The following is a 13,777-nucleotide window of genomic DNA, read 5'->3' as shown; positions in this document are numbered from 1 at the left end:
CAGGAGGAGGAGAGGCTTGCATTGAGTTAGTCAATGTTGTGTGTGTGTCTCTGTCTGTCTGAGCCTGGGATTAAAATCCTGCCCCTCACCAGTCACTTGCTGGCGGTGGGTGACGTCAGCCTTGCAGCTGATCAGGAATTCTGCACAACTTTCAAGGCTAAAGGGGGTGATGGACAGCTCCCGGAGCCAATGGGTTGGATCCCCGACCCCCAGTGACAGGCAGCGGGCAGCGAATGGGCGCAGGGCCCAGGGGCGGGACCTGGAGGACTATACTCACTTGGGCTGATCGAGAGTTAGGGAGAAGATTCAGTGGAGAGACGTGGATGTGTGTCTACGAGAGAGAGAGTGTGTGTGAGAGAAAAGGAACGGAGGATTTAGGGAACGCAGGAAGAGAACAGGTGATTCAAATTCGTGTTGCTTGCTGCATCCTCTTACAGCTCCGTCTTTTTTTTTATTAACTTCGTTGCATCTTTAGACCACCCCCCCCCCAAAAAAAAAGGTGGAATGGCAATTGGTGCAGAGGAAGAGCCAGCATTTAAAGAAAACTGGATTTAAAGCGGCGAGGGGGGCAAAAAAATGCGAAGCTCCTGCAGTTCCGTCTACTGTCTGCTGTACCCTCTCAACTTCTCTCGCCATGCAAACTGTCGCAACAGTGGGATAATCGCAAACTACGGCCGGCTCGGTTGCTGAGATTACGCTTTTAACCCCCCCTTGCCCCCCCCCCCCCCCTTCTCCGTTTTATTGAACGATGATGGTTTTCACGCGGTTGAACCGTACCAAGGAGATTCTGCAGGCTGCTTTCGCCGGCTGGGAACTGCATGCGTCCTCCGACAGTTTTGTGCACCGTGCATCGTAAATATTGCACCGAGCAGGCGGAGGGCACAGAGAGAGAGAGAGGGTGGGTGGGGGGAGGGGGGGTGGGGAGGTTGGTGGGGTTGGGAAGAGAAGAAAAAAAGGGGAAAAAAAAGACAATCTGCGCTGCCTGGTCTTTCCTCTCCGTGCAGAATTTTTTTTACAAAAAGCAAAGTAACTTGCAGCATCGATGGATTGTTACAGAGTGAAAATTTGTTTTCCAGCAACACTAGAGAAAGAGGGATAAGAGGGGGTTGTTTTTTGTTTGCGTGTGTTTCTTTTTGTATGGATTGTGTGTGACCCAAGTGTTGCCCCTTTTCTGTTGCCGGCGCTATGATGGAGCTGCGGGATTTCTACCTGCTGTTCGCCCTGTTCGCCTGCCTGACGGTGGACTCTGCCTTGGCTCAGGAGCTGGTCTATACCATCCAGGAGGAGCTGCCGGAGAACATCCTGATCGGCAGCATCCCGCGGGACCTGAACATCTCGGCCGGCGGAGGAGCGGACCTCATCTACCGCCTGGTGTCCAAGGCGGGCGAGGTGCCCCTACTGCGGGTCTCCAGCGGCACCGGGGACATCTACACGGGCTCGCAGCGGGTGGACCGGGAGAAGCTGTGCCCGGGAGGAGGAGGAGGAGGAGGAGGCGGCGAGGGTGAGCCGGGCGAGTGCTCCTTCGAGATCGAGGTGGTGATCCTGCCCAACGACCACTTCAGGCTGGTCAAGGTGAAGCTGGTGGTGCGCGACGTGAACGACAACGCGCCCATGTTCCCCTCGCCGGTGATCAACATCTCCATCCCGGAGAACACGCTGCCCAACAGCCGCTTCCCGGTGCCGTCCGCCAGCGACCCGGACGCCGGCGCCAACGGGGTGCAGCGCTACCAGCTGCTCGACGGGCAGAGCGTCCTCGGCCTGGACGTGGTGGAGAGCCCCGAGGGCGAGAAGTGGCCGCAGCTGGTGGTGCAGCGGGGCTTGGACCGGGAGCAGAAGGACACCTACGTGATGAAGATCAAAGTGGAGGACGGCGGGGTGCCCGCCAAGTCCAGCACCGCCATCCTGCAGGTGACCGTCAGCGATGTCAATGACAACCGCCCGGTGTTCCGGGAGAGCCAGCTGGAGGTGCAGTTGCCCGAGGACTCGCCGCCGGGCACCTCGGTCATCCAGCTGCACGCCACCGACGCGGACGTGGGCTCCAACGCCGAGCTCCGGTACCTGTTCAGCGCGCAAACCCCGGCGGCGGTGCGGCGCTCCTTCGCGCTGGACCCGAGCCTGGGGCTCATCACCGTGCAGCGCCCGCTCGACCGGGAGGACGTCTCGCTGCACAAGATGACCGTGCTGGCCACCGACGGCAGCTCCAGCCCCGCCCGCGCCACCGTCACCGTCAATGTCACCGATGTGAACGACAACCCGCCCGCCATCGACATCCGCTACATCATCAGCCCGGTGAACGGCACCGTGCACCTCTCTGAGAAGGACCCGGTCAACACCAAGATCGCCCTCATCACCGTCTCCGACAGGGACACCGACGTCAACGGCAAGGTGGTCTGCTACATCGAGAAGGAGGTCCCCTTCCACCTCAAGGCAGTCTACGACAACCAGTACCTGCTGGAGACCTCCTCCTTCCTGGACTACGAGGGCACCAACCAGTACGCCTTCAGGATCGTGGCGTCGGACGCGGGCAAGCCCAGCCTGAACCAGAGCGCCCTGGTCCGGGTGAGGCTGGAGGACGAGAACGACAACCCGCCGGTCTTCAGCCAGCCCGTCATCGAGCTGGCGGTGCCCGAGAACAACCACCGCGGCCTCTACCTGACCACCATCAGCGCCACAGACGACGACAGCGGCAAGAACGCCGAGATCGTCTACCAGCTGGGGCCCAACGCCTCCTTCTTCGACCTGGACCGCAAGACGGGCGTCCTGACCGCCTCACGGGTCTTCGACCGGGAGGAGCAGGAGCGTTACATTTTCACGGTGACCGCCAGGGACAGCGGCAACCCCCCGCTGCAGAGCCAAGCTGCCGTGATCGTCACGGTGCTGGACGAGAACGACAATAACCCCAAGTTCACCCATAACCACTTCCAGTTCTTTGTGTCTGAGAACTTACCAAAGTACAGCACTGTGGGAGTGATTACTGTCACCGACCTGGATGCAGGGGCCAACGCAGAGGTGATGGCTTCTGTCGTCGGAGACAATGCGAATTTCATTCTAGACCCACTGAGTGGTGTGATAAGGTCTAACGTCTCTTTTGACAGAGAACAGCAAAGCTCCTACACTTTTGAAGTTAAAGCTGTAGACAGGGGGAGACCAGTCCGCACTTCCATTGCTAAAGTTACAATCAATGTCATCGATGTCAATGATAACAGTCCCGTTGTAATCTATCCACCTTCCAACTCTTCATTCAAACTAGTACCCCTGTCTGCTATACCTGGTTCCGTGGTGGCAGAAGTGTTTGCTGTGGATGTTGATACAGGTATGAATGCTGAGCTGAAATACAGCATTGTTAGCGGAAATAACAAAGGTTTGTTTCGAATTGACCCTGTGACTGGTAATATCACCTTGGAGGAGAAACCAACTGCTGTCGACCAGGGCTTGCACCGCCTGGTTGTGAACATCAGCGATCTAGGTTATCCGAAACCCTTGCACACCCTTGTGCTTGTCTACTTGTATGTAAATGACACTGTAAACAATGCTAGTTACGTCTATGAGTTAATACGGAGGACAATGGAGACTCCACTGGATAAGAACATTGGAGATGGCACCCAGCCGTGGCAAAATGAGGATTACCTTACCATAATGATCGCCATAGTGGCGGGAGCCATGGTGGTGATTGTGGTCATCTTTGTTACAATATTGGTGCGGTGCAGGCAGTCCTCAAGGTTCAAGGCTACACAAAGGAACAAACAGGGTGCTGAATGGATGTCTCCTAATCAGGAGTGTAAGCAGAACAAAAAGAAGAAAAGGAAGAAAAGAAAATCTCCGAAGAGTTCTCTTCTAAACTTTGTTACCATCGAGGAATCCAAACCTGATGATCCTGCCCATGAGCCCATCAATGGAACCATTACCCTTCCAGCTGAGCTGGAAGAGCAGACGATAGGACGGTTTGACTGGGGCAGCACACCACCAACTACATTTAAGCCCAACAGCCCAGACCTAGCAAGGCATTACAAATCTGGCTCTCCGCAGCCCTCTTTTCATCTGAAGCCAGACACCCCTATTTCTGCGAAAAAGCATCACGTGATTCAGGAGCTCCCTTTGGACAACACCTTCGTTGGGGGTTGTGACACCCTGTCGAAGCGCTCTTCCACTAGTTCAGACCACTTCAGTGCCTCAGAGTGTAGCTCCCAAGGAGGCTTCAAGACAAAGGGCCCATTGCACACCAGACAGGTAACTGAACGCTTTTACTAGTCTATCACTAGCTCTTCTAATTGTATATTTCCCAGTACAAACAAGGGCAAAACACAGCAGTGATCTGAAGAAAACTGTAGAAGTGGTTCTATTTCAAATTCAACTTTCCCGAAAAGAATTATCACAAGTACCCAAACTATAGAATGGTTAGAATATCAACAAAGTTATTATGTTGTCATGCCAAATATTTGTTTGTGTAGGCCTATTAATTTCTCACTAATAAAGATCTAAATTAAGCCGATTTGAAATGATTTGATTGTACCGAAAATTAGGAAAACAAAGCGTGGCCTGTAGATGGCACTGGAGCACTTTCTGCTCGCGAGTGGCAAGATGCCCAACTGCAGTCTAGATGGTGGGGGAAGGTGCAAGGAAGAAAAACTGTTGCCTAGTAATAATTATACTGGAAAGCACCAGACAGTTGTAGTTTGATGATTATCTGCAGATGAACATTAGTACACCTGTAGTTTTGTTTAGTGATGAACTTTGAAACATATGTAATGACCCAGGAAAACAATAACCGAGTGCAAGAAGTGAAGCATTGCAGATAAATGCTTCTCAATTAGAAAACCACATCTAATTATTTTGTCAGTTACTGTAAGTTGAGTGAATAAAGGGGAATGCTACACTTTAGGCGCACATTGAGTCTTTTCTGAATTATTTCATATCGTTTGTTGCACTGTACCATGCATTGAGCATTGAGTTTACCAGTACAGTTATTTTATTTGTAGTTATAGAGATGTTTTGATCATATGAGGAACCCCATGCACTGCTGTTTCTTCATGCCATGCTATGTGTTATTTCATCTACAGTCATGTGATATGAAGTAAGCAAGATTGGGAAAAAAAATTAACAATTGATTTTCAAAATCGATTGAAAATGCAAGAATGCGCAATATATTCAAGGTCTGATTGTGGTCCAATATAATGCTATTACCTTATGTCAATGATTGATCATCTTTAAGCAGTAAATATTGATACAATTTGGTTCAGTCACACTGAATGTGTTTATTATCTGCAGCCAAAACACGCATATTACATGTTCAGTTTCTGTTGTGTGGTGTAAGGTTCATAGACATAACACCTAAGAAAAAATAGCTAGATTGTGATGGGGAAAAGGGAGTGAGTGAGAGTCTGTATTCATATACAAAATGCACTGATACATCCCAGAATCGTTTCTCTGACAACACAGCCATAAAGCCAAAAATTTCATTGAAACACTTACTTTTCTTCTTTTGGTGGAGTGTTTGTATTCACAAAAGACAGGTGTTTGCACTGAAAAGTGAAAGTCAGTGCACATTGAGGTCAAGCATTTCAATTGTTTGGTCTCTGTCAAAAGATTTCTGAATAGATAGCACAGATTTCTGCTAACTAAACAAAATAAATGTAAGTAGTTGGAAAATTTGTAACAAAAGTAGTAAATTTAGTCAACAGAAACAAATAAATTGCAATGTGCTTGTGTTTCAAAGATGTTTTATTGTCTGTACAGTATTTATCCCTGTACTACTCTGTGTTAGGACATTGCAGTACTGCCTGCTCATTGACTCAGCGTGTGGTGACCATTACTTAGAAATAAGACATATGTCAAACTCTCAATCAAAAATGCAACTATTAATTTGATAAAAGCTATGGTTTATAAAATGAGATTTGTTTTCAAAGACGTAATGCACAATGGTAGATGAAGCAGAACAGGATACAAGTTTGCAAAAACTGCATGAGTTAAATTGTTAAATACTTTCTATATGAGTTGCAAAGTAAACTGGAAACTGAAAACCAGTTACCCTTCATCACCCTAAACTATATCTTTGTAGAAGTCTTGGCCAATATGACTATTTCCAAAGACTGCTAATGCTATCTGACTTATATTTTAAATTTGTGATGCTTGTTAATACACATATTGTTATCTTCATTGGACATATTGGGAGAAGGGTGAAATGTGTATGTTATTACAGCCACAACTAGGGTTATTTGACTATTTTGAGGATTGTGGCATTTTTAGTAGCATAATCCAGCTATCAGGATTTTTTATTCCTGAAATTTCTTGAAAGTTATAACTCTTTTATTGGGCATGTTTCATTTTTGGGATCATAGGCCAGCCTACGTCTGATGATTCAGATATTTCTGGCTATCTTAAAGATCAAATTATTTATATATTTTAACTCTACATTGTATGAGCGTAGAGAATCTATTTGAAGAAAATAGAATTATTAGATCATTAGAATTAAGTAATTTTAAAATGGTAGATTATATGTTGGAATCTTTCAACATGCCATTCAGTTTTGATTTCTGTAGTTCAAGGGTACTTAAAAGTGAATGTTAAATTTGATAGTTCTGCATTTTTAAAGGGTCAGTTTTGTCAATGTTACTACTGATAAAACTCACTGCTTGGCCAATACATGTACAAAAAAGGCAACAAGGATTATTGCCACAAACTGAGCAAATGAAACGCAAACCAACATAGAGTGCTTTTCACAGTCATAGGCTGATCTTTGTTAGGATTACCCATATGAGCAGTTTATTTTGGCCAACAGACTGTAGACTGAGACATGTTATGACTGAGACATGTCTTCAACAATTTAAGAAGCACGTATGGAAGTACATTTCAATGTGAAATCTCACCAATTTTAAGTTGGATTAGTTAGGAAATTACACCTGCTTCCTCTGCACTAGGAATAGTGATGTTCTCCTTTCAGATCATTTCTGCTACATGGAATGAATGCCAAATTGGATTTGTGTTCCATCAGCTATTGCAACATTATCTTTAGGTGCCAAATTACCAAAATGAAATGACAGGATGAGACACCACTGATGGTTATGATCAGTGGTGAAGCAGCAAGAATATATCTGTAGGAGCAAGAGTGTGGACTGAATAAATCTTCTGGCAATGCTATAAAAATCAGTTGCACTATTACTTCAAGGGAATTTTATGTAATCACGGCAGAATTACCTTGAGCCATTCTCTCTTGGTGAGGCATCTGCATTAATGTGCTACAGACAGGAGTTCATCTTTGCAACATAAATTAAGAATTAAGATTTTGTATTTGTGAAGCATTGTCATTGTAGCCTTCATTTGAGAAAAGTAGCATTTATGCATCAGTTAAATTGGACACATGCAACAGGCAGGGAATGATCAGGTAGACTGGATCTGAATTGCTGCTTCTTTTAATTAAGAATTAAGGCAAAAATCAAATTCAGGTGAGGGCTGCTTTCTTTTGTGTAATAACAAGTTATTTCAAAGTAATCTATAATTAGAGTAATATTGGGCTCTATTCTTTTGCAGAATTCCGCACAGTATTCCCAAAAGTATGAGATGGAAACTTATTATGGTTAAAACTGAGCAAAAGTCTGTTCTGAAAGGGGTTAAGATGGCTCTCATCCGACGCTTGCCCATCTTGAAATTCACCAAGTACACAGTTAAAGTGTCGGAGAAATTCATGACCAGTATGTTGAAAAGATATCTGAAAACATAGTGTACATGCCTTGGCTTCATCTGTAATTGGAATGTTGCCTCTCTAAACAGAGATTTATCCAGTGAATGTGATAATGGGAACAGCTGCTCACGTTTAAGATTATGGGACGTGGTTAATTGGGACATGTCTTTATAGGGGACGTCCTTGAGACAATGAATTGATGCCTACTCTGTTTAAATCAATACCCCTGATTCTTTTGTCAGGAAAAATGATGTGGGAACTGAAATCACTCATTCTTCTGCCAAGATGTTTCTCTTGAAGATGCAGCACCTCTAGCATCAATGCAGAACTGTATCAATATTGCCATGGCCTTGGTGAATACAGTAACTTGCTTGATGAATAGTCGAAATATACAACTCCGTTATGCAATTGGATGTGTTTCTGAATATGCTGGTGTAATATTATCCACCGGGTTTGCCAAGTATTTTATTTGCACATGCAGCCTTTGCTGAAACATTACGGGCGAGTGTTCAACTGCTGTTCTCGTAAAAATAAAGCCAAGGAAGAGCAAACATCCTTTTTAAAATCTGCTCTTCATAGAGTAAGGGTGTTCTCTAAATCATATTAATCAGTGATTCTGTTCATAACAGAACCATAGGATTGTGGGAGGATTAATGGAGCTCAGCAGGAACGTACCCAAGGAGAAGATCTAAGCAGCAGCTTCTCAGCTCTGCTTGAGCAGGGAAAAATGAAACTGGCCGCCAATCCTGGCTCTTGGGTATTCTAAGCCAGTTTTTCTCTCTTAAGCTGAGTCACACTGAGTGGCTGGAAATATTTTACCGAAGTGCTTATCAGTAATCAGGCACCACACATTTTGCAGCATCTGAAAGCACTGGTCTTTTGGGACCCACTGAGAAGGGTCAGATAGCCATGTCAGTGTTGGAAAGGGCGAATCTATAAATATTATTATGCAGTATTCACAGACTTTGGCTTGAATCACAATGTATATTTAAATATATCTGATTATTATACACATGTATTTATTTTATTGCTGTTTTTACCATTATTATATTTAAAACTGTATGCACATATTGTGGTTGCAGATTTCTGTACTAAATAAAGTATAGCCTGATCATTAAATTCATTTTATGCCATTGTTTAAATTACAGTTTGTGTATTTTGTGTTTTTGTTGCTGTTTATTCATTTTATTTTTGTTTAAAAAAAAGCCTAAACTTTGCTTTCTGTTCCTTTCTAATTATTGTTTATTAGCGACGTTACTTTTTCTCTACTTTTCATGCAGTACATGTTCTTGCCTATGTTAACATGTTGCTCAGACCCTCTAAGTATTTGTGTGGAGTCCTGCTGATCCTTCAGGTGTTCAGTTGATTAGGAAATTCAAGGACTTCATACTTTGTAGTCTATTCCATGCCCACGTCATTACTTCACATCTTGATCTGGTCACTTTAGTAAATTACTGACACATATCGCAGGCTTTCATATACCCTCAAAAAAGTGGCATTAACTCTTTGTCTAAGCTAAAAAGATCAAAGGAAAGACTGACCTGATTTGAATGCAATGTACTTTCTGTCATGTTAGAAGATCAAGCATCAGAGCCAACTGCTGTTGAAGGAGTTGTATAAACACAATGGAAATTAAATTCATTTGGGATCGTTGGGATCTAATTTTATGGAACTGCATCTGTCATGCCAATGGCATGAGGGAATTGCTGAACACTAGCAATAAAACTTAATGGGTAGGGAGTGTAGCAGATATTCGCAGAACAGTAAAGAAAGATGGAACACATTGGTCTTTTGAGGGGCACATATGATTTATTTTCTTTCCATTTTTATTGCTGGCCATAAAATTAGCAAATCAGAAATTATTTTAACCACACCTCAAGTGTTGTCACCCCCACGGAAGTACTGAATTCAAAGCTGCCAACCTACATTCTGTTTCTATTTGGAGTTTTCAATCCAAGCATAAAGCAATACAGCACAAGAGTCGGCCATTTGGCCCATTGCGTATGCACCAGCACTTTCAGAGAACTATCCAATTATTCCCCAGATCCCTTTCTCTTACCAAGCTAATGTCACATCTAATCATGTGCTAATTGGAGTAAGGCAGCTTAGTGCTTATAATATTGGACAAGTAGCACAGAGGTTTTTCAAATCAAATTTTTAAAACCATTCAACACATTTAACTTGCAGACAGCTGGTGACTTCAGGGCTGAGCATTTGCATCTCTGATATTAATGCAAACTCAATAGTTTTATTATGATTTTTGCTCTCCTTGGTTAGATTGTTTTGTTGAATGAACTGGGATTTATAACAGCATTATGCAAATTGCCTATTTTTGATTGCTTTATAAGGATAATCCTGATTAAAACAAAATATTGACAAAGTAATTATTCATCTTTAAGCATTAACTGTACACCAGCTATCTCATTAATGCTGTACATTGTCACCATTACAGCCAAATAAACAAGAACCTAAATGTTTGGCAAAGCAGTAACTTTGGAAATTGCGAGCCATAATTGCTCTAAACATATATATCAGTGTTGTCAATAGGTTTGCTTTGTTTAATACATCAGTACACTACAGGAAAATAATTCTTACTCTAATCAGTGGTATGTTTTCCATCTTTTTGGGTAGCAAAGAGGGTGGACAATAAAATTGGTGGAGGTGGAAAGGGGTAATGATGAGTGTGTTTGTAGTTGCTGGGCCTGATCTTGAGATGGAAAGAGACATTGCTGTTCCTCCGAGCTTCAAATGAAGTTTTAGACCTGGCGTCTCAAGGCAGCTGAGTGTCTTGATGGCCTCCTAAAACCAATGTTAAGACTTTTCATTAGCCATTGGCAGCAAAGTGGTCCAGCCGTTTACCACTGTTGCTTCACAGCACCAGGAACCCAGGTTTGATTCCATCCTTGGGCAACTGTCTGTGTGGAATTTACCCATTCTCCTCATGTCTGCATGGGTTTCCTCTGGGTGCTCCGGTTTCCTCCCACGATGTGCAGGTTAGGTGGATTGGCTGTGCTAAACTGCCCATAGTGTCCAGGGATGTCTAGCTTAGGTGGGTTAGCCATGGGAATTGCAGGGTTATGGAAATAGAGTAGGGGGATGGGTTTGGGTGAGTTACTGTTTGGAGTGTTGGGGTAGACTGGATGGGCTGAATGGCATGCTTCCATACTGTAGGGACTCCATGATTCTTTCCAGCAATGACAGCATGTATTGTATAGCACCTCTTCAGATTGTACCAAAGTGTTTCACTGACATATGACCAATCAAAATTTATCAATGATCAGGAGATATTAGGGTGACAGTACTCTTTTAAGATGTTCCTTAAAATCTACTCTTTGTCGCAGCTTTATGATAAAAGTATCAGCATGGTAGAGAGGCTGTTGAAGGGAAATCCAGAGCTGGCATCTGTTTCACTCCAGCTACTTTAGTTACAGATTAGATATTTTTGATCCTTGGTAAATCCAGCTTCAACAAGCTATTATTTTGTAATTCATCGGCCTTTATGGATTAATGATACAATCATGTTTATCTGCCTTTCTGACCCAAGTAGGAATAACCAAGCTATGCATTGCTTTGGGGAAACCGAAAACTGAAATGGATACTTGATCTTAGACTAAGTGGTTCCATCGCCACTCTATGGACATCCTACACTGTTGTCGTATTTAAAATAGATTGGTATTTCATTACAATGTGGGCTTATATTGTATAGTTTCCTGTCTAAATCATTCTAAATATTTTTTGTTTCTGCTTCCTAGAAGATAGAATGTAAAATCTATTTTCCTTAACTAGATTACATTAATAGAAAACTGTTCCATTCTGATTTTTATCATATTGCAAAGAGTGGGTTGAAGAGGTGATATAAGAGGTGATTATAAGAGAATATGGCTCCTTAGGTGGGTTTTATTTGACTTTTATGTAGAAAGTACAAACAACATGACATACTCAAGCCTGCCAAGTGGTGCATTTGGGAATATGGCAGAAGCACAAGGCCGAGTTGCCCCTGTTTTCAGAGGTGGACATGGCCATTGAAAGATGGTGAAAGAGCAGTGATGGCAAAGGAAAAGGTAACACTGAAAGGGGAACTTAACATCTTGGCTCAATGATGCCTACAAACCTTTGTTCACCTTTTAGTAATTTGGTGCTCAGTTGGGGCAAGCATATTTAAGTTCCATTATGTCACAGTGCAGCAGCTATCTACCTCTCCTGTGAGGAATAGCAAAGCACAGATACTGACCAGACGTGTGAACCAGTGGGAAGGTGATGGGAGTTTTGTATCATGCCGGCAGCAACAGCTTTTCACATCTCCCATGCAAACACCTCTTCACTCATTAGCTTGACTTTCAGCCGAGCGTCTCTCACTAGTCAGTTTTAGTATCCTTTTATTTACCAACCAGCACAAGCAACATGTCACAGTCTGCCCTCTTTCAAGTCCAGGAATTTGTTAACGCCACTTCAGTTCACTTGACTGGTTCCAGACGTACATGTAAACCTGACAGAATTTGCCATTTGTGTGTCTCTGATATCCCGTTTGCGTGGCAGCTGTTAATTCGGTTTATTGCCAGATTTTCAACTGTGCTGCATTAAAGGACAGTGTAAACCGTGTGTTGTAAATTGAACGCATGGTGTAAAACCGCGTGTAGTGAATTGAAATTCCTGTTGTAAATGGTGTGCCCTTAATTAACATATGTGGTGTAACTACATGTAGTGAATTAAAATACATGGTGAAAACCATGTGCATTGAATTAAAATGCATCCTGTAAACTACATGCAATGAATTAGATGCAGCGTAAATCACGTGTATTGAATTAAAACACACCACATTATAAGTCAAGTGCAATGAATTTGAGTAAATAACAACAACAGGTTGCATTTATGTAATGTCTTTTATTGTAGTGAAATACTGTCTGAAACTTCACAACAGCATTATCACCACTCAAAATTTGATATCATCTTCATGGGTCATTGAGGTAATAACCTAAAACTTGATCAAAAAAATAGATTTTAAAGAAAGAAAGACTTGCATTCAGATCATGCTTTTGAAGATCACTGGAGTTCATTCGAGCCAAGCAAACTCAGCAGCCACTTTGAATTTGGCAAGCTCCCACAAACAGCAATATAACAATGCCCATACAATCTTCTTTTGTAACGTTGAATGAGGGACAAATATTTGTTAGGATGCCAGGGCTAACTTTGCTGCTCTTCTCTGAAATAGTGTGTTGTGTAACCTTTACATCCACCCAAACAAGCAGATGTCACTTCATTTTAACACGTCATTCAGAAGACATACCTGTAACAGTACAACAGGCCCTCAGGACTGCATTGAACTATCAGCCATGATTAATGAGTGTTTTAAAAGAGCATAGACAAGTTTAGGGAGAAAATTCGTGAGCTTAGTGCCAAGACAGCTAAAGGCATTACTGCCAATGGAAGCAAATCAAGAAAGAATGATAGCTCAGAATTGGAGAAATATAAAAAAAAAGATAGGTTGGAGAGATGAAGGAGGACTCTGTGATGGTGTAAAATGAGAGAAATGAACACAGGAATGAGAATTTCAAAATTGGAAGTGTTCCTACTTCATGTTCAGGAGAATTTCCTATGGCGATATGTGTGCAGGGCAACAATAAACAATGCATTACTGGACCAAGTACTTGGAAATGAGGTGGGCCAAGTGGATCAAATGTCAGTGAGGCAACATGTCGTAGACATTCAGGAGATCATTGTATCATAAGATTCAGGATGGTGATGGAGAATGACATGCAACAATCCAGAGGAAGAAAAACCAATGCAAATGGACATCCTGAGGTTCAATACAGAGGAATGTGAGGGAAACATTTTGTAGAAACAACATTGAAAGACAATATAAAATAGGGATTATGATTCTAAAAAGGATACAGAAGCAGAGGACCTGGGTGTATATGCACACATATCATCGAAAGTGGCAGGACAGGTAGGGCGAGTGGTTAATAGAGCAGAGGGTGTCCTCAGTTTCATTGGTCATTGAGTACATGAGCAAGGGGATAATGATGAACCTGTATAAGACTCTTGTTAGTCTTAGCTAGTGTGTTGCGGGCAGTTGTGCATGCCACATTGGAGGAAAGATAGAAT

General features: G+C 43.1%; 1 protein-coding gene across 12 annotated transcripts in view; it reads left to right on the top strand.

Annotated features, from left to right (window-relative positions):
* The first annotated feature begins 935 nt into the window (after window positions 1-935).
* LOC122550511 (protocadherin-9) overlaps window positions 936-13,777 on the top strand; it is a 707,310-nt gene continuing 694,468 nt past the window's right edge. For 3 of the 12 annotated variants that reach the window (XM_043691344.2, XM_087987939.1, XM_043691342.2), the window contains exon 1: window positions 936-4,227. In XM_043691344.2, coding sequence (XP_043547279.1) covers window positions 1,186-4,227 — 3,042 coding nt within the window. In that variant the 5' untranslated portion in view covers window positions 936-1,185. Of the gene's footprint in view, window positions 4,228-7,524; window positions 12,384-13,777 lie in introns of those variants that run through there. The other 9 variants (XM_087987940.1, XM_043691346.2, XM_043691347.2 and 6 more) reach the window with 5 other exon arrangements.

Source organism: Chiloscyllium plagiosum, unplaced genomic scaffold (genome assembly GCF_037043375.1).
Source record: "Chiloscyllium plagiosum isolate Xiang-an unplaced genomic scaffold, Cpla_swu_hap1 HiC_scaffold_6, whole genome shotgun sequence".
Lineage (NCBI taxonomy): Eukaryota > Metazoa > Chordata > Chondrichthyes > Orectolobiformes > Hemiscylliidae > Chiloscyllium > Chiloscyllium plagiosum.
This window is presented reverse-complemented; position numbering and strand designations above follow the sequence as displayed.